Consider the following 27,788-nt stretch of genomic DNA (forward strand, 5'->3'; position numbering starts at 1 on the left):
GAGTGCAGGGCTGCTCCCTGCCCATCCATGACATTCCTAAAAAACCCAGGAACAGGAGCCCTTGTGACACACAACTCTGGTTATTTCCCTCTGGAAGAAGTCCATTCCAGCATGGATGTTATCGATGAGCTTTGCCCCAGGAATTCTTTCAGGGATGGGGTTTTCAGAGGAGGCAGAGCTTGGCAAAGCAAGGTGCTTGGGATTTGGGGATTTGGGTGAAAATCCCAGCTGAGGTGCTCAGGGGAGAAAAGAATCGCCAAGGCTTGGCTGAGGCAGCTCCAGGAGGGAGCTGTGGGCAGAGCAGGGAAATGCAGAGCTGACCTGGGGGAGTGGAATGGGAGGGATAAAATGGGAAATTTATAATACAATTTTATAATATAAAGTGTGAGTGACAGGGCTGTGATCCCAGACCTGGGACGTGGGACTGACACCCAGTGCTGTTCCCCACGAGGGGTGGTGATGATGATGATGATGATGATGATGATGATGATGATGATGGTCCCTGCCAGAGCTCCCTGCTGCCAGAACTCTGTCTCCAAACCCTGCTTTCAATCCATGCAAAAAAAAAGAAAAGAAAAGGAAAGAGAAAAAGCCCTTCCCTGAGCAGCCAGAAGGGAATGCAATGCAATTAAGGTGGCCTCGTGAAGCTCATAAAGGCTAATGCATGAAAATAAGCAGACAAATTACGGGGAAGCATTAGGAAGAACATTTCTAATTGTGAGGTCGGCTGGCCCTGTTCCTTCAGCCTCCCAGAGCTGAGCTGGAGAGGGAAATAAAAGGATCCTGCTGGGAACAGTTCTGGGCTGTGGGGAACTGGGCAGGATGAGTAAGATGGAAACTCCTTCTCTACATTAAAATGCACTTTTCCAGCCTTTCTCCAGAAACCCAGCCACGGTTCCTGGCTCTTATTTGTGAACCTGTCTCCTTCAGGAAATAAAATCTTTTTTTTTTTGTTTTGGCCAAGCTGTTTTCTCTCTCCTCTCTGGCTGTTTCCTTAGCAGAGGACTTCACGTAGGTTTCTGATTCAGGAGAAAGGAATATCTCCCATCCTTAAACTCTCAGGCACTGCTGGAATTGCTCTCCAACTCCTACTGACATATTTGGCTCTTCCTTTGAGTTTGTTTTCAGAGCTTGGCTGCTGCTGGAGCTTGAGTTACAGAAATACCACATGCACAGAGGGAAAAAAAAAACCCAGCACCTTGTTCTCAGTGTTTCCTGCCACAAGTCAGATTTTCTGCCTGTCCTGACCTTCTTTCCAAGCAGTTCTTGTGTGGTTCTCAGAGTGAAATCTGGGAAAGCATCCCTTGGAATCCATCCCCAGTCTTTGGGTTCGTAGGATCACCCAGCAGCTGCCTGTTTTCCAGTCTGTAAATTAGGAATATCCCATTGGTCACCCAGTAAAAAGCCAGCAAGCTTTCCCATGAGGAAAGTGTGGGAATAATTGGGGTGTTTGTGATTAAAGCTGGTTCATTCGTGCCTGGCTGGGGAATGCGAGATGGATGTGAAAACATGAATATGGATACGAATGTACATTTTTATTCTGGATCTCATCTCTTCCAAGGCAGCTGCGGGGCAGAGGGATGGACAAATAGTAGCATTATTCTGGAGTGTGTGTGTGAGTACATCTCACACGCTCAGGCACAGGGAAGGAATCATGAGATGGTGCTTAAATAAGCCTTTGTGCAATTTTTATCTACGATTTTCCACTATGACTCACCATCATTTACATGTTATCTAACACTGAGAGTCGCAGGTTTAGGTTCCTCTGTTCTCCGTTGAGGGAGGGAAAAAAAAAGAACAAAACCTTCTTGGAAGAGGTTCCTGTGGCTGGAAGGAGTTAAAGCTGGGCTGGAATAATTGTCAGCAGACAATTGTGTTCTAAAGAGCAGCAGTTACCAAAATACATTTTAGCCGGCAGCCTTGCAGAACAATGCAGCCATTGTAGTGCAGGCACAGCACTTGGCACCCAGATAAACCCCACAGGGAATCGAGTTCTGTTGACTCGGGAAGTGATGGAATCCACGGAAAGTGTGAAAAACGAGGTTCACGTATTATTTTTAATATATATAGAAGTTAAAAGTTTAATAAAAAGATAATTAGGAGATGAAAATGAAGCGTACAGGTACGGCCGGGTGTCTCTGCATTCACCTCACTGACAAAGGGTTGTCCCTTCAAAACAGAACCCTACTACAAATCCATAAATTCTCATACATATTCAGACATTCCTCTGAAGTTTTTGATGTTCCTTTGTTTAGTTTTTACCTTGCCCCCTTCCCAACAGATCAATTTTCTTGGTGCCAAGGGGTTTTCCACCCTCCCATAAGGATGCAATAAATCCTTCTCCTGGAGATCTTGGAGGACAAGATAATTTTAAGAATGCAGGAGGGTCTCTGACTATTTTTTCAGCCTCTGGGTTATATAAACAAAAAATAGTTTGTGCTTTAATATCATATTATAGCCTAACATATATGTGTATTACACCACTATTTCTAAATTTCATCAATAACAGAAATAAAAGGAAATATATTAGTACAACAAAGTTTTCTAACCTTATACATAAGATTCATTATAATGGTATCATATGCACTTATGAAATGTTATTGTTTGAGTCCCTTTGGAAGCGAATTCCAGCCAAACAAAAAAAGTTTTACCTTTCCTCTCTCCCCCTGGGGGATAATAAACCCAACGTGCCTCCAGGTGACCTCCTGGAAACCCAAATTTCCATCACAGAGCTCAGGAGAGGCCGAAATGCTCGGCAGAAGGCTCGAGCAGAACTTTCTATTGTCATCAAAACAAATGATGCTCCCTAAAAATAAATCCCAGCTGGAAAATTTCACCTCTTCTCCCCGCTGACAAAAATCAGGTGTTGGGTTTGGAGATTTGTAGCTCTCAGACAGTTGAAAAAAGTTGATTTTTCAAGCTGCATAAAGTGCTGAATCCACAGGGGTTTGTAGAAGGTGTGAGGCTGTCGCTGGTTTGGCTTTTATCCAGATCTTGTATTCCTGGATTTAGCAAAGGTCCTGCAGCTGCTGCAGGAGGCCAAAAAACCTCAGGGAAGATTTTTCTGTGTGGGAAATGTCTGAAATAATTCCATTCACATTGATTTGAGAGGAGGAAAATGATGGGAACTTTAATGAGGAGGTTTTTACGTGGTGCTGGATTGCCCCAAAAATGCTCCCTGTTAATGGCAGGGAGGGACACAGAAAATCAGCCACATCCTCACAAAAAACTTCAGATTTTTTTAAAAAAACCCTTTAAATTATTTTTAATCATTTTGGGGAACTGCCACAAAGTTTTAGGGTTGGAGTTTGAGCTTTTTTTTAATTTTCTCTCCACCTTGTACCTACTCCAACAGAAATCTGCAAAACTCAGGGTTTGACTGAGATCAGAATCCTGGGCCTGGCTTAAAGACAGTGAGATTTAATTAGCAGAACATTAAAACCTGAGATTTATTTTCTTTTCCTATAAGCATTTAGGGCACACTGAAGCTGTTTTCTTTCCAGACAGGAAGGATTTGGATTGACTTTACCTTTTCTAAGGAAACCCATTGATTCTGCAATAATCACTTGATGTTAGGAGCTGTGTCATTAAAACAGCAACAACAACAAAATAAAAAAGGTGAAATTACAGGAGTGAGGAGCTCGAATAACACGAATGTGAAAAGGCTTTTAAAATTCCTCAAAGGTTATTATGTCCTCGACACTTTGCTGATTTTTTAAAGTGCTTCATTTCATTTGAATCACTTCCCTTATAAATTACACACTTAAAAACCTCCAAGGTTTTATTGATGTTGCCTCCAATGCTTAGAAAAACATCCCATTTTTTTTACTTTTTTGTTGTTGTTGTTTTCCCATCCCCCCTTGTATCCCCATTTTCTTTGGATAGATAATTTCAGGCAATTATTTCCCCCTCTTTTTAAGCTCAGCAGATGAACTTGGTTACAATTACTCAGGTACAGTGCAGAGCCTTCTGAAATCTTCAGTTTGTTTTGCAACAGAAAGTTTATTTTCCCTGATTTTAACTAACTTCACACCTGGCATTAGTAATTTGAAGCCAGGTTCAGTAGGGAGCTGTGGCATTTCATACACTTGTCCAAAATCCCCACACCTTGAATTAGAAATGTTAAGGCCAGAGCCATTTGGAAGCCACTGGGAATTTTTTCAGCAGCTTTTTGGAAGAAATTCTATGGTAACCTAAAGAAAAGCAGCAACAGGCAAAGACCTCCCTACCTCTATTTTGAGCAGAGGATAAAATGCACCCAAAAATAAATAGATTTGTCAACATCAAGCAGCAGAACAGAACCAAATCCAGCATGAGATTGAGTTACTCAAACCCCCTCACCACTTTAATAATCCTGTTTTTCCTTGAGATTCTCTGCCTGGCCTCGCTGCTCTGCAGGGAGGAACCTCCTCCATTAGAAAAAGCAAATTTACTTTCTTTTCTTTGCTGGCCCATCCATCCATCTGGGTGCCATGAAGAGCTGTGATTTCATGCTGCAGATGATGGGAGAATTCACGAGATCTCCCTGATCCTGGTGAATCAGCCAACAATAGAGGTTCTGTGTTTGTGTAAACATCCCAGAGACAAAAATAGGGGAAAACTCAGGGAAGCATAAATGTGTTCATATCCAGAACAGTCTCCACAAAGAATACTTTGTACAGTCTTATTATTGTTGAGTTCTTTTTTTTTTTTTATTCCCTTTCCCAGAAGCATCAGCAGTTCCTTAGGCATGTAATTTATGAGAGGCTAAAATCTAAATTATGCATCAAAAAGGGAGAGATGCAACTTCGGGGTAATAACACATTTCAAAAATAACTTCAAATGCGTAGTTCAGAGCAGCAGCCTATAGCTGGAAACCAGTGCCCAGTCAGCAAAGGCAGCAGAGAAGTAAAAATTCCTCTTCCTTACATAAAATAAACTCTTGAAGAGATCTTTATTTTTAAATCTGACAGCAGCAGAGCTGGATCCTGGAACCCTGAATCTGTTGGAAGGGGTGATCCTTCAGAAATGCACCAAACAGAATATTAAATAATGCAGGAAATTATGTTTCAAACTGAAAAGAAAAGTTTATTTTTTTTTTCTGTTTAACAGACAGAAAAACTCCAGCAGAGCCTGGGGCTGATGTTTGTACAAATGAAGGTCCCTTGAGAACTCTGAGATCCCTTTTTGTCCTCCTTGAGCTTCTCTGCACCAACCTACAGCAGGGATAGAGCTTCCTCCTGAATTTCTCCTGAATTTCACTGCACTTAGGGATGGCTGATCTTCCCCTGATAATTTTTTTGTTACAGAAGGTATTTAGTTGAGGATAGAGAAATGGTGGGTCTGATGTAAAAGCTGTTTTCCTGGCTTGGGGTGAGAGATCCTCCCCCTGGGGAGTGCAGAGACCAGGCTGGGAATGGTTTATTTCTCAGAATTGTTTCTTTTCTGGCTGCCTGTACTAACTGGAGAGCCTTGCAGTGTGATTTTTGTGAAGGAGCCCTGGGATAACATCACCCATCAGGAACTGGCAGTGCCAGGGGGAATCCGTGGGCTGAATATGCAGGAGAAGAGGATGGGGCACAGCAAGAGGCAGGGAAAAGGCAGAGGGAGGAGGAATTTCACAGAGCCTGACGTGGCAGTGGGTGATCTCCAGGTCTGGATTGCACCTCACTCTTTTTCCAGGCCCGTGAATCATCTGAACTCTTTGAAAAGGCACTCAGAGAGCAGCAGAGGTGCCCTGCAGGTGCCTCTGGAGCAGGTCCCTGTTCCAAGGGAACGGAGCCACCACCACAGGGCTCACTCACTTCCCCAGGTGAACAATCCCTGCCACCACTGCTGCCTTTGGGAGTGATTTCCCCTCAGAATCTCCTCCAGGCAGAAGCCTGTCCTTGCTGTAGCAGGAGGCTTTTGGACTGTGCCACAAAGGAAGGGATTCAGCCTGAAATGCCACCAGAAAAGGGGAAAGTGGGGAAATCTGGGCACAACCCAGGGAAGAGGCTCCAGGAAGGGGTGACACAAACCCACCCTGGCTGTTGTGCCACTGTGAACAGCTGGCACCCAAAATAAACGCCAGATTCTGCTCTGGGGGCCCAGATGGAGTCACTGCAGCTTTGCTGGGAATCCAGAGCAGCTCCTGGAGACTGGTGCCAGGAGAAGTGCGAGGAGCACATCTGCAAGACTGCAAGTGTAAAACACTTGTCTGGGAGGTGACAAAGCCCTGTGCTCACAGGTTATGATCTCTTGGTAAACCAGAATAAAACCTCTTTTTGTTTTTGGGAGTGCTGGCTACAGAAAAGCAGCAATAAGGAGAGTGATAACTCTGGGACGTGACCTTGGACGTGCAATTTCTTCTCTCAGCTTTTAGTTTCTCGTCAGGGCTGTGCTGAAAATGAAAGCCTTGACTATCACAGCCAGCAAATTTTTATCCTTCACCAATATCAGGGCTCCAGTTAAATGTCAGGACCAGGGCTGGGCTGGGTAATAAATTTTTCCCTCTCTCATTCTGCTCCTGTGGGTATGTTTACAGCTCCCAGGGAATGCAGTTGTTGAAATACCACCAGAATATGTGATCACACTGTCAGGAGATGCAACAATAATCACTGATTAAAAAGGAAGAATGAGGAGAGTAAGAGCTGGTGGCAGCATTGCTAAATGCTGATCAGCACTGTAAGACAGCCTTTGATTTTTTAAATTAATTATACATTCCCTCATACTTTGTACTGCTGTAGATTTAATTGGACTCCTTATTTTTAGGCAACTCCAGCAAGAGGAAGATAGGATTCAGCTTTCAGCAGCTCAGCTCCAGCCTAATTCTGCCTCATTCAATGCCACTGGGAGCAAAATGAGGCTGATGCTGAGCTCTTGTGAAAGCCTGGTGGTCTCCGTGCAGCTCAGCACGCTGCACGCTCACCTGCCTGGCAGGATGGAGTCATTTCCACACGGGAATCCACGCAGGGCTGGGCTCAGCATCCAGAAAAACCCCAAATGGCACCGAGGTCTGTCTGCTGCCTACAGAATTTGCCCCCAGAATTCACTTCAGCCTCACTCCACGTGATTTATTTGCACCTTGTTTGCCAACGTGGAATGTTGAACTGCAGAACAAAGAGGATTGCAGTGAAAAGAAGGGTCTGGTTCCAGCTGCAGCCTGAAATCTGTATTTCCCCAGGGATGTGGGGAGACAGGAGAGACCCCTGCACACACACAGCAACCCTCATTCGGTGCAAGCTGCTTTATCTGTGCTTGCCAGGGGTGTTCTGTGGAGGTGGGAGCAGCAAGAACAGGCTGGGAGAGGAGGATGAGGAAGGGCTGTGCTCTCTCCTGTGTCCCTGCACACCCTGAACAGCAGCTGCTGGCCCTGGCAGGGCAGGGAGCCCTTTACCTGCACTACTGGCTGGCTTCTCAAAGCCTCAGCTGTGGGACCTGAGACTTTTTTCTCATTGAAACACAAATTCTGCTCCTCTGGCTTTCCCAGGACAGCATTTCCCACAAAACATCCCTCCTGCAGCTGTGGCTGTAGCAGAGCTGGGTGCTGGTGTGGTTTGAGCCCAGTCTGCAGCACAGCCCTGCCTCCCCTGCTGGATCCGGGGCAGGAGAAGGTGGGGAGCTGCTGGGGAGCCCCTCAACCCACCCTGGCTGTGAGCAGCAGCTCTGGGAATGCCAGGACCACTCCCAAAGCTTGGTCTGGCTGGGGGCTGATGGTTTTCCCCTGGCTGCAGCCTGCCCTAGGGCTTGTCTCTCTCTGCAGGCAGAGCTGACAGAAGCAGAGGACACAGTCCTGAGCTCTGCCAAGGGAAATATGGGCTGGATGTCAGGAAAGAGATTTTTACAGAAAGGGTGATAAAGTGCTGGAATGGCCTGCCCGGGGAGGTGGTGGAGTCACCATCCCTGGATGTGTTAAAAAGGAGTGGATGTGGCACTCGGTGCTGTGGTTGAGGTGTCAGGGCTGGGATGGATTCAATGATCTCAGAGGTTCCTTCCAACCTGGTGATGCTGTGATTGTGTCTGGCAGGGTCCTCTGAAGCTGATAACCAGGATAACCTCCCAGTCTTTTCCAGATGGGGCACTCCTGTAGCTACCCAAGAACCTATTTTTATTTATTTTCTATCGTACAGAAGCTGCAAGACATGGAACACCCTTGGCAGCTCTGCATCTCTGCCACACTGGGTTTAAACACCCTGATAAGAGCTCAGGAGTTGTTGTAGGAGGCTGGAGAGACCCAGGGACACACACAGGGGTGCAGCACAGTCCTGTGAGCCTCAGCTCCTGTCAGATCCAGACCCAAGAGAGGCCTCACTGCACAGAAAGGGTTACAAGGTGTCCAAGGCCAGGCTGGATGGGGTTTGGAGCACCCTGGGACAGTGGGAGGTGTCCCTGCCATGGCAGGGGATGAATGAAATGATTTTTAAGGTCCCTCCCAATCCAAACCAGTCTGTGACTCCATGATTCTTCCCAGGCATGCCTTGATGCACCAGCCCCTGAAATTTACTGCAAAGAATTCCTCCCAACTGATAGATTCTCCTTTCTTGCCTGTTTTTCACAAGGCAGCTCTTAAATATTTACCAAAAGGGAAGTTTCCACCAGTCCAGGTCCTTCACCATGACCACAGGAGCCTGCAGAGCAAACTAATCTCTAAAAACCAAATCTTTACAACCAACCCTTCATTTTATCTATTTATTTTCCTTCTTCCAGACAAGGTGGGGGGAGCACAGGTATTATTTTGAAGTAGCAGCACTACGAGGTGCTTCGGCTGGTCCCTGGGCAGGGTGGAAAGGCTGCAGCAGACGGGAAAAGAGGCTCCTTCTGTGTTTGGGAATGAAAAGCTGCTCTCCTCAGGCTGAACCACGAGAACCCAGAGGAGATGGGGCTCAGCTCTCAGTTGTAAAAAGCTGGTTTTTTTCCCCCCCCGTGGATAATTTTAGCAGCACACCCCCACAGCAGCACTCGGCGAGGTGCGGGGGAGAGCTGCGCTCTGGAAACGAGGTGCTGCTGGTGGGGCGGGTGTGTCTGTCTGTCTGTCTGTCTGTCTGCCTGCCAATACCTGCCCGCAGAGCTCAGCCCGGATAACGAGGGCTCCGAGGCGAGCATCCAAGGCCTGGCCTCCCACACAGCCCTGGCACTGGGGGGAAATGTGCTAGGATGAGCTGTGAGCTGTGCTTGGGAAAGGACGGGAAAATCCATGGGAAGAGGCATTTCATGCTCAGGCAGCAGAGCTCAGCTCGGAATCCCCACGGGAAAAGGTCTGGAGTGAAGGGAAGCCCCAGATCTCGAATTATTTAGGTAGCCAAGCAATCCAGGGACAATTCCACAGAAGGTCCATGGAAATTCTGGCCAAGGGTCTGGATAAAGGAGGCAGAGGTCAGGCCAGGCTGTGTCCTTGATCCTCACACGCAACAAGGTTTTGTCAGGAAAAAGGATTGAGGATTCTGTCCTTATCTCTTCCCGCCCCACTGCTGCTGCCTCTTAGGTGTCAAAAATTAAATTTATAATGGTGAGAGGAGAGGAAAAAGGAGATTTAATTAGATTGTAATACCCACATGATGTTGATTCTGGACACAAAAGCACAGAAGTGGAGTTGAACACCTTTATGGCCAGCGCTGTAAAACCGGCAGGGTTTCAGCAGGGCTTGAGCCCTGGGAATTCCCATCCCCTGTGGTCGGATGAAACCGTGTGCTGGGCACTTTTTAGGACTTAAAACCGCTTGTGTTTACCCAGGTGGCTCAGCAGAGACTGAAAGGATGGAGGGAGAGCCCAGCTGAGCTGGTGTTTTATGGTGTTTTATACCATGGCTGTGCCCTGTTGAGGTCCCTGACACGGCTGCAGAACCGTTTTAGTGTTAAACAGACATTTGGGGGCTTGGGAAGGTGAAGTTTTCCCCCCACAGACACAGGAATTAAGCCCTGGAGTGCTTTGTGATACCTGCTGGACTGGGGAGTCTTTAATTAAAGGCCATGAAGTGGGTCAAGGAGGATGCTGTGCTGAGGGGATGGAGTGGGACCATGCAGGGCATGGACTGAGGGTTTTGCCAGACTTTTCCTGCTGGAGGGGATTTTTGTGAGCAAACACTCCAGCAAAAAAACACACCCCTGTGTTCTTGCCAGCGTCAAATCCCCAGGTTTTCAGGGAGCTGAACAAAGTTCCTTTTATCACAGCAAACACTCGCTTTAAAATCCCTGGAAATTGTGCTGGAAGGAAGAAGAGACCCAAAGCCTTGATTTGCAATAACCTTGCAGCACCTGCTTTGCATAAGAGCAGGCCTGGAGTCTGTAAGGACACGCTTGGAGTTAAAGAGATGCATAAATACTCTTTGGTGTAGGGATAATTACTAAATCCAGGTCTCATTAAAGTCTTCCTCTTGCTTTTTTTTGTAATTCACTGACATATTCTGCAGGATCAGAAGCAGGAATAAAAAGGCTCTGCACTTAGAGCTGACAGGCCAGAACAAAATCAGGAAAGTACGCAGGGAAATCTTCCCAGTCTGTGGTGAAGTTTTCTCATTAAATTCTTAGATCCTTCTTTATCTCATTGTTTCTCAGTTTATCACAATTCTTCATTTCCTGTTCCCTTTTAGGCTTCAAACATGTTTATTTTTAATGTGAGGGTTTTTTTAACTCTTCCTTTCTATCCCCTGTTGAAACTTTTTGGGGTCTCTTGGTTAAGCCCCCTGTAAAAAAATCCAGATTACTGAGCCAGACACTGCAGGGTCTTTTTTAATATTTATTCTGATATTAGACTTTAACATCTGGCCACGAGTTTATAGCTTACCGTGATTATAACAGCAAAATAATTGTACATTTTTATCGCTTTTGTATCACCTGAGGACTCCAAACTGACCTGAAAGAGACCAAATCCAGCTCCCCAAACTGAAATTCAGAGCAGAGCTTGCTGCCTCACTCGTTTTCTCTTTCCCCTGATGGAAACTTTGACTTTAGCTGTAACCACACAGTGCAAAATCTCCGGGGCAGGAGGCTGAGCCCTGTGAGTGTTTCTCACCCAAATGGAGCTCACAGGGGACTCCCAGCCCCAGTTCTGTTCTGGGGGTGTTTCAGTCAGTGGCAAATGTCCCTCGTCACCTGCTGCATTAACCCTCTTTTTCCCTGCCTTTTCCTACAGCTTTCTGGGCTTCTTGGCCACATCTCCCATGAATTTGATATGTTGAATCAAATATTGATTGATCCGTGAATATTGAGATAATGAATATTGAGATAATGAATATTGACATAATGAATATTGACATAATGAATATTGAGGTAATGAATATTGGTCTTCTCTAGATGACCCCAAAAAAACCAAATAAATAAATAAAAGTGAGGAATAATAATTTGGGATATTGTGAATTCCGTGTGTTACTGAAAACAACAAGGCTTCAAAAATTTCCTGAACAGAGCTGTCTAGAGCAGGAGGCTATTTTGGGTCTCTTCTTTTTTGCCTTTGACCCAACTATTTCAGCACCCCACCCTCCTTCTTCCTTCCACCTTCCTTAATTTCTTAGACTTCCTTCTTGCTGCTTTGCCTATTTTAGGTGTGAGAGCAGGCTTAGCTTCTCGCCAGGCGTCCACTTCCCATTTTCCATCTCCAGGGTTTGCCTTTTCAGCAGGGCTGCGAGCCCACGAGCGCAGGAACCTCTGAGAGTCCCCATGACGGGGAGACACTGCCCCTAAAGAAGGGAAAATCAGCACTTGAGGGGAAAATAAAGGCTCAGAATGAGCATTGCAGGGGGTAATACAAAGGATGGTCAGGGCACAAAACATCGAGTTAAGCTGAGTGCAGGATGGGAGTGGCTGAACTCACCCTGTTTTGGCAAGCACAGGATATTCCCTTCTCCACTGGATAGAAAGGGACTGAAACAGTGCATGGATTTAGGGAAGAAATTCTTCCCCATGAGGGTGCTGAGGCTCTGGAAGAGCTTTCCCAGAGCAGCTGGGGCTGCCCCTGGATCCCTGGCAGAGTCCAAGGCCAGGTTGGATGGGGCTTGGAGCAGCCTGGGATAGTGGAAGTTGTCCCTGGTGGAACCAGGTGATCTTCAAGGCCCCCTCCAACCCAAAGCATCCCAGGGTTCTGAGATTTGCTCATGCAGAACCCACCCTGACAAAGTTTTGACCAAAAGCTGTTGTTTGCACCTCACTCCAAATCCCTTCTATGTCAAGCAAGGCAAGCTCAGCCCAACGCTCTGACTGCCCCTCTGAGGTCCAAAGACCTGGACTCCCACCCAGGAGGAGTTTTGCATCCCAGGTTTCCTCACAAGAGCCAAGCCAAGCTCAGCTCAGCTCTGCTTTTGGCCTTTGGGCTGCGATATCTCTGCTCTCTTCCTCTCTCAGCCCGGGAAAGCTCCCCTGAGCACAGCTTCGTTCAGACTCTGGAGGACAAACCAGCTCTCCATGTGAGCCAAGGGATGCTCAGCCAGGCTCCTCCACACAGGAGCAGCACAGCAGAACCTCCTGAGGATTATTCCCAGCAAGTCACATCCTTGGTGGCCGTCAGGGCTCCGGTTCCTGGTACGGCCCCGTGTCACCAGCTTCGGAGAACCGCAGCTTTCTGCCAAATTGTGCAACTGCACCGCCCCCAAACTTCCTGTTTTGAAACCCCAAGAAGCTGGAAAATGTTAACACTGGCACTTTAAAGTGCTACTTGTGGCTTTTCTTTTTCTTTTCTTTTTTTTCCCCTTCTCTTCCTAAAGATCTATAAAAAATTCGATGCACAGAGGAGTAAAGTGAGGCTGCCCGGAGGACGGGGGGCAGAAAGGGGGCACAGGGAGTTTTCCACCTCTCTGAATGAGGGTGGGGGGCTCAGCAGGGGCTGGGGGCTGTGCTGGGAGCTGCAGAAGGGCTGTGACAGATGGACAGGCAGGAGCTGGCGAGGTGGCACTTTGGGGACCCGTGGGGTGCCAGCAGCAGCCACCTGGCCCCAGCAGCTCCACCAGCCTCGACCCCACTGCTGATGGGAGAAAGAGGCCGTGGCAACAAGGAGAACCTTGGAAACAAAGCAGAGCTGTGCCAAATCTCATTCCTGGATAGGGAGAGGAGCAATTAGGGAGAGGAAAGCGTTGTGTTTGCCTCAAAACGAGGGACTTCATTTCTTTCCAATCAGCGTGACAACTGCTTCCTTTTCTGGCTATCACTGAGCCTCCAGATGGTGCATTGGAGCATCCTTAAACCTCCAGCTTGGCTCCTTGCAAAGACATTGTCCTGCTGGTTAGCTAAAAATGGATTAATAGCTCTGAGATGAAAGCTGCTCCCTGTGAGTGATGAACTCGTGGTCACTCTGCAGCGTTCTGGCCGCTCTCAAAATCAGGTGTTTGCAGGGGACAAGCCCCTGCTGAATGTGCTCCAGTTCTGTGTGGATTTATTTGTGTTAGCTCTGTCTGTTCTGCTAATGGTCACAATTCTGCAAAACCTTTAGCAGCAGCAGTTATTTCTCTCCTTCCTCAGCCGAGTCCCCACTGCCCTGCAATCACAGTTTGGAATCTGAAGCAGGCAGCTGAGGTGCTGCCAATTTTTGTGGGTTTTATTAGGGAATTGTGAGACATCGTTTTCTTAAATTCCCAGCTTCAGGCCTCCTGCTATTTTCAGAGCTTGTTTGAGCAGCACTTTTAGATTAGCACATGGGGAAAGAAGCTGAAGGAAGTGAACCAGGAAGCCAGACAGCAAATGTCATCCAAAACAGAAATTAAAAAGAAAACCAATATCAGGATTATAAGCAAACCTAATGACAGGGCTTTGCAGCTGAAGGGGAGAATGAAAGGCCAGAGGAATTTTGATGGGGTGTGACGGATTCAGATCAGCCCAGAAACCTGTGCCTTGTTCCTCCTGCATCCTGCAGGGCTGGCAGGAGCTGGACAGCCAAGCCCACGCCTCATAAAAAGCTGCACTCTTGTTGTGAGGAAAGGAATATCCTGCTTCCTCTTTAAACCCTGTATCTCTTTGAAAATGGTAAATGGCTGCTACATTCCTGCCTTTATCCCGGCCACTTTTTACAAGCCTGTACTTCCCTCTCCTCGTGCTTTAACAAGCTGGCTGAGCAGGGGATTAGGGAATGACTTGGTGCACATGTGGGGAGAGAAAGCCGCCTTCAAAATCTTACATAACTCCAAAAAGCAAGAGACACGTGCCCAGGCCCTCATTCCTTGCACATAAAAACCATCATCTCATCCTCCTCCTCCTCTTCCTGTGGCCAGGCTGCAGCTTGCTGCTCCTCTGAAAAAAAAAAAGAATTTGAAATTATGGAGGCTGCAAACACACAGCAGCGTGTTTCCCAGATTTATTTCTGACAGCATTTCCCCTTTCCCTCTCTTCCCTGCTACCAGAGCTTGCTATTCCAGAGCTGGGAAGAAGCAGCCAGCCCTTGGGAAGAGGGAGGAAGGGAATTTCCAGCCCCACCAGGCACCTTCCATAAACATTTACGTGACCTCCGGGACGCAGCGCAGAGATCTCACAGTCCCCAAGAACTTCCCCTCTGGAAGTTCCTGTATTCCAGGCAGGACCTGGGTGTTTTCCATGGGATCTGCTGCTGGAGCTCAGTGCTTGGGAACGTTCCCAAAGGGAATCTTGGGGTGTAAAACCAGCTGGTGCTCCAGGAGGGGAACGTGGCTGCAATTAAAGTCAGCGAATTCGACATGAGCAGGGTTTTATCTCTGTCATTGGGCAGGAAAACAGGGGGAGAAGTTAAGGTAAAACTCAGTGAAGGGAGAGAAATTAATTATCCTCGTACCAGAGTCGTTCTCCTCGCAAAAACACCGCGGGGTTTTGTTGTTTTTTCCTTCACAGATGCAGAAAAGGAACATCCCCATCCCCCTGGCCTAAACAGGAACTGGATCCCTGGTGATATCTTCCTGTCCTGTCCCTATTTATAGCAGGAAGGTCACCCAAATAAGAACAGAAGTGGCATCATATGATTTTTTTTGGGGGTGGCCGAGTGAATTCTGCATGTGGAGAATTCAGAGGAGCAGAGCACCTTTAGAAAGAACAGCTGTGGCTGGTTTTGTGTGCAGAATAATGAAGGAATTTTCATGGCACCCAGGAATTTGGGTGTTTTTCCCCACTTCACATAACCAAATCATTCAATGCACAGAAATTTTCCTGCCAAAACTATTCCTCAATGTGTGATTGTTTAATGAAAGCCTAAAACAGACACATTCCCCTTGTTGGACTGTTAATAAACAATTGAGGAAATCTGCAAAAATTCAGGAATCTGTAAAGGTCACTCAGTGGGCAAATTGGAAATAAACCACACAAAAAATACTGGGAATTTTACTGTTTGTGGAGAATTTTTAACAGCTTTCCTGTAGGTTATAGAGCAGAGTTTGAATTCAGGACCTCCCAGCCCATGACTTTGCCACGTAAGGCAAGGAGAAATTTAAATATTGGGCTCCTGACCTGTACCTGCACTGACAGATCTGCTCCAAACAGCAGCTGCAGCCAGAAAATTCCTATTTTTTCCCCATTCCCTGGAGCCAGCCAGCATTTTGCTTTCTATTCTTTTACCAGAAACCAACAGAGATGGAAAAAGCCAAGCTTTAAATAGATACATAGAGCTAGTTGAATATATGTTTATATAAATATATTTTATAGGCACAAACAAGCAAAAATGAAGGTGCCTATTTTGTATTCCTGAGGAAAAATGTTCTGTTTGACAGCATCCTTCTTTCAAACTTATTTGGCATAAATTATGGGCTGTAATTCCTATTTTACCCTGCCAGGCAGGGCTGTGAGTGGGACCTGATGAGGAGAGCCAAGTACTTCCATCATAATTTAAAAAAAATAAATCTTTATTTACATGTACAAAATATTTGAGGAGCCAAAGGCTCAGGTGGTGAATTCATCCCTGGGAGGGGATTTGTTCAGGAGTTTGTGTGGGCTTGAGGGATGGGATGAAAGGGCAGAGTTGGTCATTCCCTCTCTTTCCTCCATCCCTCCAGGGCTCATTCCTGAATCCCTCAGTGTTTTCTGCAGCCTCTGAGAGCAGAAATTCCAGATAAATCCCTCTGGCAGGCAGAGCTCTGCTAATGGCACAATTAGTGAAGCTAAAGAAGAGCCAGTGGAAATCCCTGCTGGGGCATCACCCCCTGAAGTTTGCACACTTTTTTAGTGCTGTATCTATATCTCTATTATATTTTATCCCAGAACAGTTCCCCCCGTGCCTTGCTCTTGCTGTTTGCAGTGGCTTCCCCACTGTGTTCACTGCCACTGGCAGCTCCTCCTTTTTTAAGCTGGGCTTGAATAAAGCCAAACACTTTTTAAACTGGACTAGGAGCAGAAGGCAGAGCACTCAGCAGAGGGAGGATTTTTGTGTGGTGCTTCTGAGGCCAGAGGTTCTCATTATGGTTAATGCCTCGTTCCCCATTACAGTCATTTCCTCTGAAGCAAATGGGGCTTGGCCATTATATTTTATGTTTATTGATATATATTTCAAGCTGAATTGACGTTCCTCTTATTTTTTTCCACCCATACAGAAGTGTCAGGGAGCCAAAATTCCTTCAGCAGCGAGGAGTGAAGTTCTCAGAGCAGCACTCAGAGCTCTGGGCCCTGCCCTCAGCTGAGCTGGGGTTAAAATGGGCTCCATTTACACATTAATGTGTGGGCCAGCGCAGCAACACCAATTCTGCTGGAATATTTTGGACCAAGGGGTCAGCTGGGATGTTTCCTGGCAATATTTCATCCTGTTTAACCAGTGATAGAGTGGGGAAAGGTTTTCCTTGGGCCTTGACTTTTAAGAGTGTCACGGGGAGGCCTTTGAGGTTAAAGAATCAAACGCATTTAATTCTTCCCGGTGAATAAAATTCCTGCAGTGCATTTGGAAAACATTGCTATTAGGATTTGTTTTCCCTTTCCCCAAATCCTCCAGACCTGCAGTTGCACAGAACCTCTGTCTGTTCAAAGGGATTATTCCACGTTGCTGGGTGCTGTTAAATGATTTCCCTGCACTTCATCTCCGAGGCAGCAGAAGCCAAGAGCTGGAGGAATTGGGTGGCTCAGGGGACCAGAAATGCTGCACAAAGCTTCTCGTGCCCTACCCAAACCCATTTTGCATCACCAGAAATGGTTACTCAGTGGCACCATCTAGCAAATTCTGAAAAATTAAGTTATTTTCTTACTTTTTCCTCTTTTCTGGTTCATCTGAGTCACTTTTTTTTTTTTTTTTCCCTGCAATGCTCCAGCCAACTCTTGCTACCCAGCATGAGGAAATCTGAGCACCTAAGCCATAATTTGTCACCTAATTAAGTGACCTGGATTTCTCAGGAGCACGATGTGTTTTCCAGCTCCCACTGCACTCAGCAGTTGTGAAAATCAGGCCAGTTTCACATGGCTGTGGCCAGTTTTGAGTACTCAGCTTCTAAAAAACTGATTTTGGCCTGGGAGCTGGGGGATGTGTCCTCTCCAGGTTTTGGCCAGGGTGGGATTTTGGGAGGGAAGCAGAGATTTATCAGTCAACAGCACCATTCCTTGCACTATATTAAAAAATAAGGGGAAAAAAAAATAGAAAGAAATTGCTCAGCTGTAGGTCCTGGGATAAAAATATCCTTTGGCTTTGTTTGCTGTATGCAGCATTTCCTCCTGACACTGAAAATGAAATTGAAAAGGGAGTGGATTGTCCCTGTGGATGATGGAGGCAGCTCTAGAAATTAGAGTGTGGGTCCAGCCTCAGCTCTCTGCCGCCCTTCGGGGTCCCCAGTTAATTCCAGCAGAGTGGGATTTGTTCCAGGGAATCATCAGGTCATGAAGGAGCAGAGTCCCAGGGGTGGGGGATAGAACCTGGATTGTGCACAGCTCCTGCAGAGCTCTGGACAGAGGAAATCCCAGAGAAACTGCTCACTGCAGAACCAGAGCTTTTCTGGGAGGACAGTTTTCCCTCACAGGTGTCAGGGGAGAGTTTTGCAGAGTCACATCTCACGTTTTAAAGAGCAGAAACAACCCAGTCAGGAGGGGAGGGGAGGTGAACTGAGCAAAGGCAGCATTCTTTTTTCAGCATTATCTTTCTGCCTTCCTCTTACCCTCCAAAGGAGCAAAAATGTGTTCAAGGGGTGGGGAAGGCAAGGTCAGGGCTGAAGCACAGCTGAGTCAACAGCACATGGCTGAGGGCTGGGGGTAACACAATTTGGGAAACACAATTTGGAAAACACGATTTGGAAAACCCAGTTCCACATTTAAAGCTGTTAACTTGTGCTGGTCTGCTCTGGAAAACTTGCTGAGCAGGAGAGCTGGGTGTTCCCAGCTGGAGTCAAAAGGGATTTAGAGGATTCCTGAAGGGAAAGGAGCAAAAGAGCTCTTTGAGTATAGCAAGGACTAAAGGGAACTTTTCTAACCTGGAAAATCTCTGCTTTCTGCCCTCTCGTGGTAGTTGAATTTTACTTCTCCTCAATGCAACTCCTGCACTTTCAGACCCAAATCTTCAGTGTTTCATGCTGAAATTCCCAGCAAAGAGACCATTAAATGCTGCTGTTTCTCTGAAAATGGGAAATAGGAAAACCCTGAGGTCCATATTTCAGATTTTGTGCTGGATATGTGACTTTACCCTTCAAACAGTTTGTGGGGATTTATCAGGTGGCACATCCAAAAAAAAAAAAAGGGTGAGAGAATTGGAAAGGGCACCCTACGAGTGTCCAAACCCACAGCAGTAGGACCCAGCAGCACTGAAATTCTCTTTTTCCTTTGCTCTCTCTGCAGACAAAAAGCGCTGGCATCCACAGGTGGAAGGAGTGTTCAAGCAGCATGCGACTGGTTGGTATGAAGTAATAAATGTTAAAAAGTAGAAGGAATGGTGAATTTAGGGCTTCAGCCATTAGAATGTGGAATGTTTAAGCAGGGGTGTTGTCTGGAAAGCACCTGCAGAATTAGTGAGGTGCTGTTGAAGTGCTGGAAATAAACAATCCAGAGATGAGCCTGGTCCGAGAGGGTTTGTGAGCTGCCTTCTCAGAGATGTGGAGCGATTCCTGGCACTCTCCTCCCTGTGTTTTGCACTCTGAAAGGCAGAAAAAGCAGAAGCAGTGACCTGGGTTAGATCTTCAGAGCATCAGCCTGAAAGTAAAACCCAATTTTCTGTATTACTGAGCAGCGCTAATGGGCAGCAAGTGAGGCAGCGCCGCTCTGCCTGACCCACCAGAGCTGCTTTTCCCACAAAGGGACACTGAACACGAGCCAGCAAGGGGGAAACTGGTTCTGTTGGGGGAAAAAAATCTGTGATTATCTCTCAACTGAAGAGCTCTTTCTGCCTGCCAGGCTCTTCTCCCACGTGGGTGACCCGTTCCTGGATGACACCCTGCCCCGGGAGTACGTCCTGTACCTGCGCCCCACCGGGCCCCTGGCGCAGAAGCTCTCGGAGTTCTGGCAGCAGTCAAAGCAGATCTGTGGCAAGAACAAAGCTCACAACATCTTCCCACACATCACCCTTTGCCAGTTCTTCATGGTAAAGCTCTGCTCCTCTCTCCCCTCTCTCCCTTAGCCATTCCATGCCAGGCTCAGCCTGGAGACTTCATCCTGGTTTAGGAGGGAGCTGGGGGGATTTTGCCCATGCCTGGGTTTCTGGGGGAGGTAATTGGTTTTTTAAGCTGTTGTTTTCAGGGAATTGCAGCAGCAGAAGACCAAATTCTCATCCCCTCCAGTGATCCTTAGCGTGAGGATGGGTGGGGGGAGGTTGGGAAGGTTACTTGGGGATAGCTGATCCCGCTTTGAGGACAAGGGAGGGGCTGAGGATTTCTAAACATAGCTTTATTTTTTTTTTCCCATGCCCCTGTGCTTTTTCTCACTGGGTGAGGGGAAGGACAGACCACTGACACCCACCCACATCCTTTCCTTTCCTGAGCCTTGCCTGTCCTGCTTCCTTGGCAGTGTGAGGACAGCAAGGTGGATGCTCTCACAGAAGCCCTGCAGGCCACGGTGATGCGCTGGAAATGCAAATTCCCTGCCCCGCTGCCCCTGGAGCTCTACACCTCCTCCAACTTCATCGGGCTCTTCGTCAAGGAGGAAAGCGCTGAGGTGCTCAAGAAGTTCGCTGCAGACTTCGCTGCAGAGGCGGCTTCCAAAGCAGGTGAGTGACTGCTCTGGCAGCTGCCAGGAGCTCCTGGGTGGCCACTGCCAGAAAATCCAAAGTTTGGATGCAGTGAAGGAGCTCAGCTTGGGCATTGTCAGAAAACCCAAATTTTGTGTCATGAAGGAGCTCAGCCTGGGCATTATCAGAAAAACCAAAGTTTGGATGCCATGAAGAAGCAAAGCAGCTGCCAGAGCTCACGGTTTGGGCCTTTTCAGAACCCCAAATCTCTGATGCCACCGAGAAGCAAAGCTCAAAAGCAAATCCCTGATTTTTAAGTGAAAACAGAGGGGAACACTCCACTGGGTGCTTTGTCTTTTCAGCAGGGAGATGTCTCACCCTCAGTTTCCAGCGCTGTTTCTGAAAGGGAAGCTGACATTTGCTGGTTCCTTCACCTTTCACAGAGCTGCTCTGAGCGAGGCTCGGTGTTTCCTGCCCCGCTCGCCGCCTCCAGCCACCACCACGGAACTTTCCCCGGCCGTTTCAAGGCCGTGGTTGTTTCTCCACTGCGTTTCTGAGGTCTGCAGAGGGCTGTGGTGGTTTCTTCACTGCATTTCTGTGGTGTGAAGAGGGCTCTGGGAGAAGACCCCAGGTGCCTTTGCCAACCTCAGTGCTCCATCTCTGTGTGCATCTCTGATCCTCTCCTGCTTCTGGAGGTGGAAGAACCAGAACCTCCCGTGGTCTCCACTGCTCAACAACCTCACTGAGTGTCCTCCAAACACCCTGGGAGCACTGTAACATCTCCCTGGATAATCCTCCACCCTCCCTCACTGGAGAGCTCAGCTTGGACTGCCCACAGCACAACTGGATTAGTCCTTCCCTATCCCAGGCTTGTCCTGGAGATTAAATGCATCAAGATGCAGCAAATTCTGCATCCCTGTGTGTTTCCGTGCTGGGCAGGCACCCCACAGCCATGCAGGAATGCTGTGAGTCCACCCCTGCTCCAGAGGAGGGAGCCAGAAGTGCCCAGAACCTCTGGAACACGTTGCCAGAACTTCCCTTCCCTTTAGAAGAGGGAGGGAATTTCATCTTTAAAAAGAAAGTTTTGGAAGGAAGGCATTGGGTGGGTCCAAGGACACTGCAGCCACGTGAGAGTGGGATCAGTGTTTCCCTCCAGCACAGCCAAAAATGCAATTTTTATCAAAAAAGAAAACCCCACTGACCCAGAAGAAAGAAGCACTGGTGGCTTCCAACAATCTTCTGCCCCTGAGACCGCTCCAATTCAGGGCAAATTGGGGTTTTTTAGGGGAAGGCAATTGCTGCATTGCAGACACAGCTTGGTCAGGTTATCACATTAAAGTCTCTGGGGTGATTTTCAGAGATCTTGAACATATTTTTTATTGCTGATGAAAAACAGCAACAACAAAAAAAAGATGGATGAGCTTGCAAAGCTGCCCCTGGCTGGCACTTGGAGCCAAGCCTCTGAATAGCTGCAATTGTGACTGAATAATCAGTCAAATTTAATTGCAATTTTTGGTTGAATAAGCAGGAATAAATTACATGCAAACAATGTATCCCATGATTTCCACATCTACTGGAAGAGCCCAAATATTTCATATATTTTCACCTGGAATCATCTCCTGATGCAGGTCCTTATTTTTCTGCAGGATCATTTTGAATCATTATTATCTTTCCACAGTTTGGGAATACCTCACCCTCAGTGACTAAACTGATAATCCAACTAATTTCCAGGGAAAAGATTTAATCAGCTTGCACAAACCTGCAAATTCCATGGGCTTGTAATTTATTGCAGCAGAGAGAACAATGGAGGGGGAGCAAAAACTATGCTTTTTAACCTGCTTATTTTGGAATAAGCTGCTCATGAAATTTTCCTGGATTTTCTTACCTGGAAGAATGTCTTTTTTTTTGTCTCTTGGCAGGAAACCACTTGTCACACCACCCGTTGTTTGTAGGATGCCCCTGCTGTGACTCAGGGCTGAATCAGACCCCAAATCTCTGATCATTTGTTCTGGGGTGCAATTTTGAGACCTCACACTCACAGCATTTCCAACTGAACTCCAATTTGTTCCACTTGAGCATCTTTGCAAGTGCAGCTCCTGTTAGAGGCTCTTGATGCCTTAAGTTTTAGCTTTCATATTTCTCAGATTCTGCCCAGCCCAGTGTGCAGCTCTGAGCCTCACATGAAGTGTCAGTGAGCTCTCTTCACAGACTGAGCAGACAAAACAATTCCTTTTCCAGCTGATACCAAGGACAATCATTACAAGTTCCAGGCCCAAAAGCAGGAACAGCGCTGGGCTGGAGAGAGAAAACAAGGATGGGACTCCATAACCTGCAGCTGGGACTGGACAATTCACCCCAATATGCAGATGGACCAAAACTTATAAAAATGTGAGATCTTGTGACCAATCACCCATTTTGTGACCATTTTTGGTCCATCTTGGGTGCAGCCCTGGCCAGGCTCTTGTAGTGCCCAAGGTGTGTCCTTTAGGGCCTTTCAATAAATCCCTGCTTTATCCTGAAATCTGTCCAGCCTCTGCCCTAGTTCAGCCTTCCCCAGGCATCACCAAACCCAGCAGAAAGGGGTTTGTAACCCTCCTCTCCCCATTGCAGATGTCCACGTGGAGCCCCACAAGAAGCAGCTCCACGTGACCCTGGCCTATCACTTCCAGAGCAGCCACCTGCCCACGCTGGAGAAGCTGGCCCAGAGCATCGATGTCAAGCTGGGCTGTGACTGGGTGGCCGCGATCTTCTCCCGGGACATTCGCTTCGTCAACCACGAGGTAACGCTCTGGAGCTTGCTTCATCCCAGGAAATCACCCCTCTGCTGGAGATCCCCTCCCATTAACAACCCTCCTGTGCTTTTTCTGCCCCAGACTCTGCAAGTGATCTACCCCTACACCCCCCAGAACGACGACGAGCTGGAGCTGGTCCCAGGGGATTTCATTTTCATGTCCCCAGTGGAGCAGACCAGCACGAGTGAGGGTTGGATTTATGGCATTTCCCTTGCCACTGGCTGCTCGGGGCTGCTCCCTGAGAACTACATCACCAAGGCAGATGAATGTGGCACCTGGGTGTTCCACGGGTAGGTCAAGCCTCTCCCTCCCCACCCCACGGCAGCAAAAAGGGGCTCAGCAGCCGGGATTTCAGCTGGGGAAGCGAGGAGGGATGCTGAGAAGGGCGCTGAGGGGAAGGAGCTGGCACACAGAGCCTCATCTCATCGGCCAAGGAGCAGCAGATGCTCTCCCCTAGCGTGGGATTAGAGGACAAGCTGATTTTTTTTAGCTGAGATGTTGCAGCAGCTCTCTCTGACTCGCAGGGCTGCTGGGGATGGAGCAGATGGCTGCTGGAGACACTGCTGTGCAGGCACCTCTGGGGTAGGCCTGGGATCAGCAAGGTGTAAACTTGAGCTTTAATTTGGGAAGAGACGTCTTCCCTGCATCATTCCCTGCTGAAAAGGACTTAGGATCAGTTTCTTAGGATATTTAGCAAGGTTTTTAGGAGCCTGCTGTTGGCTTCAGTGAGGATGCAGCCCTCACCTTTTGAATAAAGGCTATGCCTCTTGCTTTTGGAGGGAATTCATTAAATAGAAGCCATTTATCCCTGCCAGAGCAGGGGACACAAGGCAGAGTCCAGCAGACAGGAGATGGAACCAGGATTTTTGGGGAAAAGCCTCCAAACAATGACCTGTCCTTAGGAGATGACTAAGCTGGAACAGCCTCAGCAGTTTGTGTTTTCCAGCAGCACTGGAGACAGGCTGGTGGCTCTTCTCCAGGCACACAGAGAGTTTGCCTCTGCCTCATCACCATTCCCAGCAAGTCCTGTCATCTATAAATACATGGTGAAGCATTTGTGGCCTTTGTTAAAAGGCTTAGAGAGAAAAAAAGGCTCAGAAATTGTGTGGCAGCTCCTGGGGGCAAAGGGAAGTGGGGGAACCAAAACATCCTTGGTATTCTCCAGACCAGTGTCCCTAAAAAACATCATAGGGGCAAGGCAGGAAAGGGATTAAATGGGAGGAAGGGCTGACAGCTGGACAAAATTCACTATGAGCAGAAATAGAGATGGGTCCTAAGTAAGAACTGACGTTCTGTTCACACTGAGATTCTGTTCACATTGAGATATTCAAGTTCTGGGAGGATGGATCTGCCCTGACTCCAATGCTCCACCAGCATCTGGACAATTTGGGGAACAATTCCTCAGGGCAGGGCCAGCCCTTGTTGGGAACTCAGGATGCAGTAGCTCAGTGTCATCCTTGCACCCTAATTCCACCAGATAATAGATCAGGACCAACATCATAGTGGGTTTTTTCCTCCTTTAAACCATATAAACCACACAGGTGACCTATTTTTGTCCCACTGGCAGAGTCACTCGGGGTTACCCTAACAGCTGTGAAACCCCTCTGAGATTTTATCCTATTCCTGCTATCAGGAAGCAGCTCCTGATGTATTTAAGGCACTGAAAAGTGCCAGCTCTGGCTCTTTCTGTCAAAGTAAATGACCACATCCATTACCTGATAATGTTCTTTATTTTTTTTTTAATGACTAAGCAGAGGAAACTGAGTCAGCAGAGGGTCAGGCAGCTTCTGTAATTGCCTGTCACACTTGGGTCCCCAGGGTTTTGGTCAAAGTCCTTGAATGTCTGGGAATAAGAGCTTTATTCAGAGAGACCTCATTAGGCAAGGCCCTCGAGGGAGAGTGGGGTCTGTAAAATCCCTTTGGCTGCACTTAACAGGAAGCACTGGGGGAATAAATTCCCAGGCAGGTGGGCACTGAAAAATGCAGAAGCAACAGGGCTGAGTGTGCCAGGTCCCTGCCAGGGGAAGAAGCTGTTTTGGGCACAGGAACTCTGAAAACTGCCCAGGGAGAGGCCCCAGCTTTCTGCTGAAGCCACAGCTTGTGCTATAAAGGTGAGTGAAAACTCCCTGTAGCCATTAATTGCCAAACTTGGGGTCACAAGTCGGTGGTCAGTGATATGGACTGGTCCCCAGGCGATGTTAGTGAGCATCCTGTGGTGCTCAGGAAGGTCCTGGCATTTTCCATGACAATATTCCAGGGTGGAGAGAGCCTCCCAGAACAAAGTTTGGGAATTGTTCTGTAAATAGTTTCTAAGGAAACAGCCTGTGGAGATGGAATTTGTCTCCTCACGTGTGTGCATCACCTGGCTCAGTGCTCTCTGGGCAGCACTAAAACCCAATAATAATGAAATAACGTAATAATGTTTCATAATAACATCACAGCAGTAATTACCACCGCCTCCTGAAGGCCACAGAAACGTCCTGAGAGCAGCCTGAGCACAAAAAGCATCCCCAAACACAATATTCTTCTATTTTTGGCAGGTCCTACTCCATTCTGAACACCACATCTTCCTCATCCTTTCAAGCCTTTGCTGATGGAGCTCTGGAGAGGAGGCAGCAGGAGGACCAAGGGCCAGGGGACGCTGGGCCACTCACCATCATCTGCCAGAACGTGCAGGTGGGGACCAAACAGCCAGAAATCATTAAGGACAGCTTCCAGTGAATGGATTTGCCCCAAAAATTTATCTTCTCACTCCCTGCAGCACAAGTTACGAAGTTTTTGAATGACACAACCCTGTCCCCACAGCTGGGGTGGCAAGGCCCAGGCCTCTGCCCCCTTCAGCAGCTTTAGGCCACCATAAATTTACCAGGATTATAAATTCCCAAAGAGAGGGGAAACAAAAAAAAAACCCATAAAAGCAATAAATCCTGCAGCCTTCCCTGTGATGTTTGCACAAGGGCAAAGCAGGAGGAGGCTGGTGCTGGCTCCTGTGGCTTGCTCAGAGTCTCTCCACTCTGGTGAAGGTCAAACCTGCTGTCACTTTGATGCCTGGAGAGGCTCCTGGAGCAGGGGCTGGCCAGAGTTAAAGGAATAAAGCAGGGATTTATTAAAAGCCCTTCCAAGGATCACCTTGGGCACTGCAAGAGCCCGGCCCTGGCTCCACCCAAGATGGGCCCCGGCTCAGGAGTTTCACACTTGGATCAGTTCTGCTCCATTTCCATCTCGGGGTGAATTGTGCAATTGCAGCTGCAGGTGATGCAGTCCCATCCTCCCAGATTGCTCTCCTCAATTCCCTGCTGCTTGTGCTTTTTGGGGCTGGAGCTGCAGCGCTGCCCTTGCTTGTGGGACTGGGGAAGGATTGTTGTGTGTGCCTGAGCTGGGAGGAGAACTCGCTGACACTTTGTGTGGAGTTCAGAGTTAGGTACCAGTGCAGAGCCTGGAAAATGGGAAAGCTAAAACTGAAGGCATCACCTTCCTTTGCAGCCCCTGAGGATAAGCAGCCAGCCAGGCCCTCAGAAGCGCTGCCTGTTCGTCTGCAGGCACGGCGAGAGGATGGATGTGGTTTTTGGGAAGTACTGGCTGTCCCAGTGCTTCGATGCCAAAGGTGAGCCCGGGGCTATCCCAGGATTTGATGGAGGAAGGAGAAGTGGCCACTGCCTGGTGGAAGCTGTGGGTTTTAACATAAAATGATGCTTTTTGTGCAGCCAGCAGCAAAACTTCATCCAAGGAGGAAATAGTCCATTTGCCAATATTTGGGAAAATATGGCAGGAGTGATTACACTCCACAGCTGCGCCACCAAAGAGAAAATGCAGCCATGATGTTGGTAGTCAGTGTTCAGTGAAAACATTCTCTGCCATCAAGAAAACATTTTGTACTGCTGGCTCTCAGCCCTAAATGAAAATAACACTGCTCAGAGTGGGTTTTGGGGCATAAATTGGTGCTTTCAACCCAGTATTATGCTCAGGTTTCAGACTGTGGTGAACAAATTATAACTTTAGGCTCTGTTGGCCTTAGAGCTGATCAGAAATTTGTCCTAAAAGTCTTTGTTCTGTTGAAAAACACCAAAACCTTGTGGTGAAAGGATGATTTCACAACTCTCTTCTTTCTAAACTCTGGCTGAAGAGCTCTGATGTTCTGGCCTCCTGTAAAAGTGTAATGTTTGCTGTGGGATAGAAATGATTTTCTTTGGGGAAATCAGTCCTAAAAAAAAAAATCCAGATCCTTAGCAACATCCTGTGCTGCTTTTGAGCTGGTGAGAGGTGTTTAATTAAATTTTATGAGATTCCTGATGGGTTTACATGGGAAAAAACTGCCCCAAGAGCCAGGTCTAGGCAGAACCTGCAAAGCACAGCCGAGGTGGTGGGAGAGGGGAAAACCAGGGGTGATGTTCCTGCCTCTGTCTGAGGGAATAATTCCAGCTTGGCACCTCTCCCTGCAGGCAGGTACATGCGCAGTAACCTGAATATGCCTCACAATTTACCTCAGAGGAGTGGTGGTTTCAGGGATTACGAAAAAGACGCTCCCATCACCGTGCTGGGCTGCACCCAGGCGAGGCTCGTGGGTAAGTGCTGCTGCTCAGCAGGGAAAGGAGAGGGGGTTTGGGTGGGGTTTTGGGAAGGATTTGTTCCCTGTGAGTGGGGGGAGGCCGTGGTGGTGCAGGTTCCATCCATGGAAGAGTCCAAGGCCAGGTTGGACAGGGTTTGGAACATCCTGGGGTATTGGAAGGTGTCCCTGCCCTTGAGGTTTTTGGTTTTTTCCAACCCAAACTATTCCATGATTCCATGAAGACCTTGCCCAGGAAGCTTCTTAATCTTCCTCCCACAGCCCCCATCAGAGAAAGGAAAAGTCAAGGCAGGAAAAAATGGATTGGATTCCCTGAACTAACGGGATTTAAATCTTTCAAGGAACTTTGCCAAGTCCCTTCACCTTCCCCAGCAATTCCTCTCTTCCAAAGGAAACTTCATCTCCTTCAGCTCCTGCAGCTGAGGAAAAGGCAAAGCAGAAATGTGGGATGTGGGGTGAAATCAGAGCCCTCAAAG

The 27,788-nt window shown here is 47.7% G+C and overlaps 1 protein-coding gene and 1 long non-coding RNA gene across 4 annotated transcripts in view; one reads left to right on the forward strand and one right to left on the reverse strand.

The window, feature by feature from the left end:
• UBASH3B (ubiquitin associated and SH3 domain containing B) overlaps nt 1-27,788 on the forward strand; it is a 56,904-nt gene that overhangs the window by 20,222 nt on the left and 8,894 nt on the right. Inside the window, exons 2-9 of one of the 2 annotated variants that reach the window (XM_015649885.3) lie at nt 18,636-18,689; nt 19,188-19,374; nt 19,797-19,995; nt 22,567-22,736; nt 22,830-23,038; nt 25,289-25,424; nt 26,232-26,352; nt 27,188-27,310. In XM_015649885.3, coding sequence (XP_015505371.1) covers nt 18,636-18,689; nt 19,188-19,374; nt 19,797-19,995; nt 22,567-22,736; nt 22,830-23,038; nt 25,289-25,424; nt 26,232-26,352; nt 27,188-27,310 — 1,199 coding nt within the window. Of the gene's footprint in view, nt 1-18,635; nt 18,694-19,187; nt 19,375-19,796; nt 19,996-22,566; nt 22,737-22,829; nt 23,039-25,288; nt 25,425-26,231; nt 26,353-27,187; nt 27,311-27,788 lie in introns of both variants that reach the window. The other variant, XM_015649886.3, reaches the window with a different exon arrangement.
• Nucleotides 10,574-14,760, reverse strand: LOC117245496. 2 transcript variants are annotated; one of them, XR_004500221.1, is made up of 4 exons: nt 14,683-14,760; nt 14,381-14,561; nt 14,056-14,168; nt 10,574-11,632 (listed from the first exon to the last, which is right to left on the reverse strand). It is a non-coding gene; the product is annotated as an uncharacterized LOC117245496 (long non-coding RNA). The 2 variants fall into 2 exon arrangements; XR_004500219.1 differs by having other exon boundaries at nt 14,359-14,561.

This window comes from Parus major, chromosome 24, assembly GCF_001522545.3.
Source record: "Parus major isolate Abel chromosome 24, Parus_major1.1, whole genome shotgun sequence".
Classification (NCBI taxonomy): Eukaryota; Metazoa; Chordata; class Aves; order Passeriformes; family Paridae; genus Parus; species Parus major.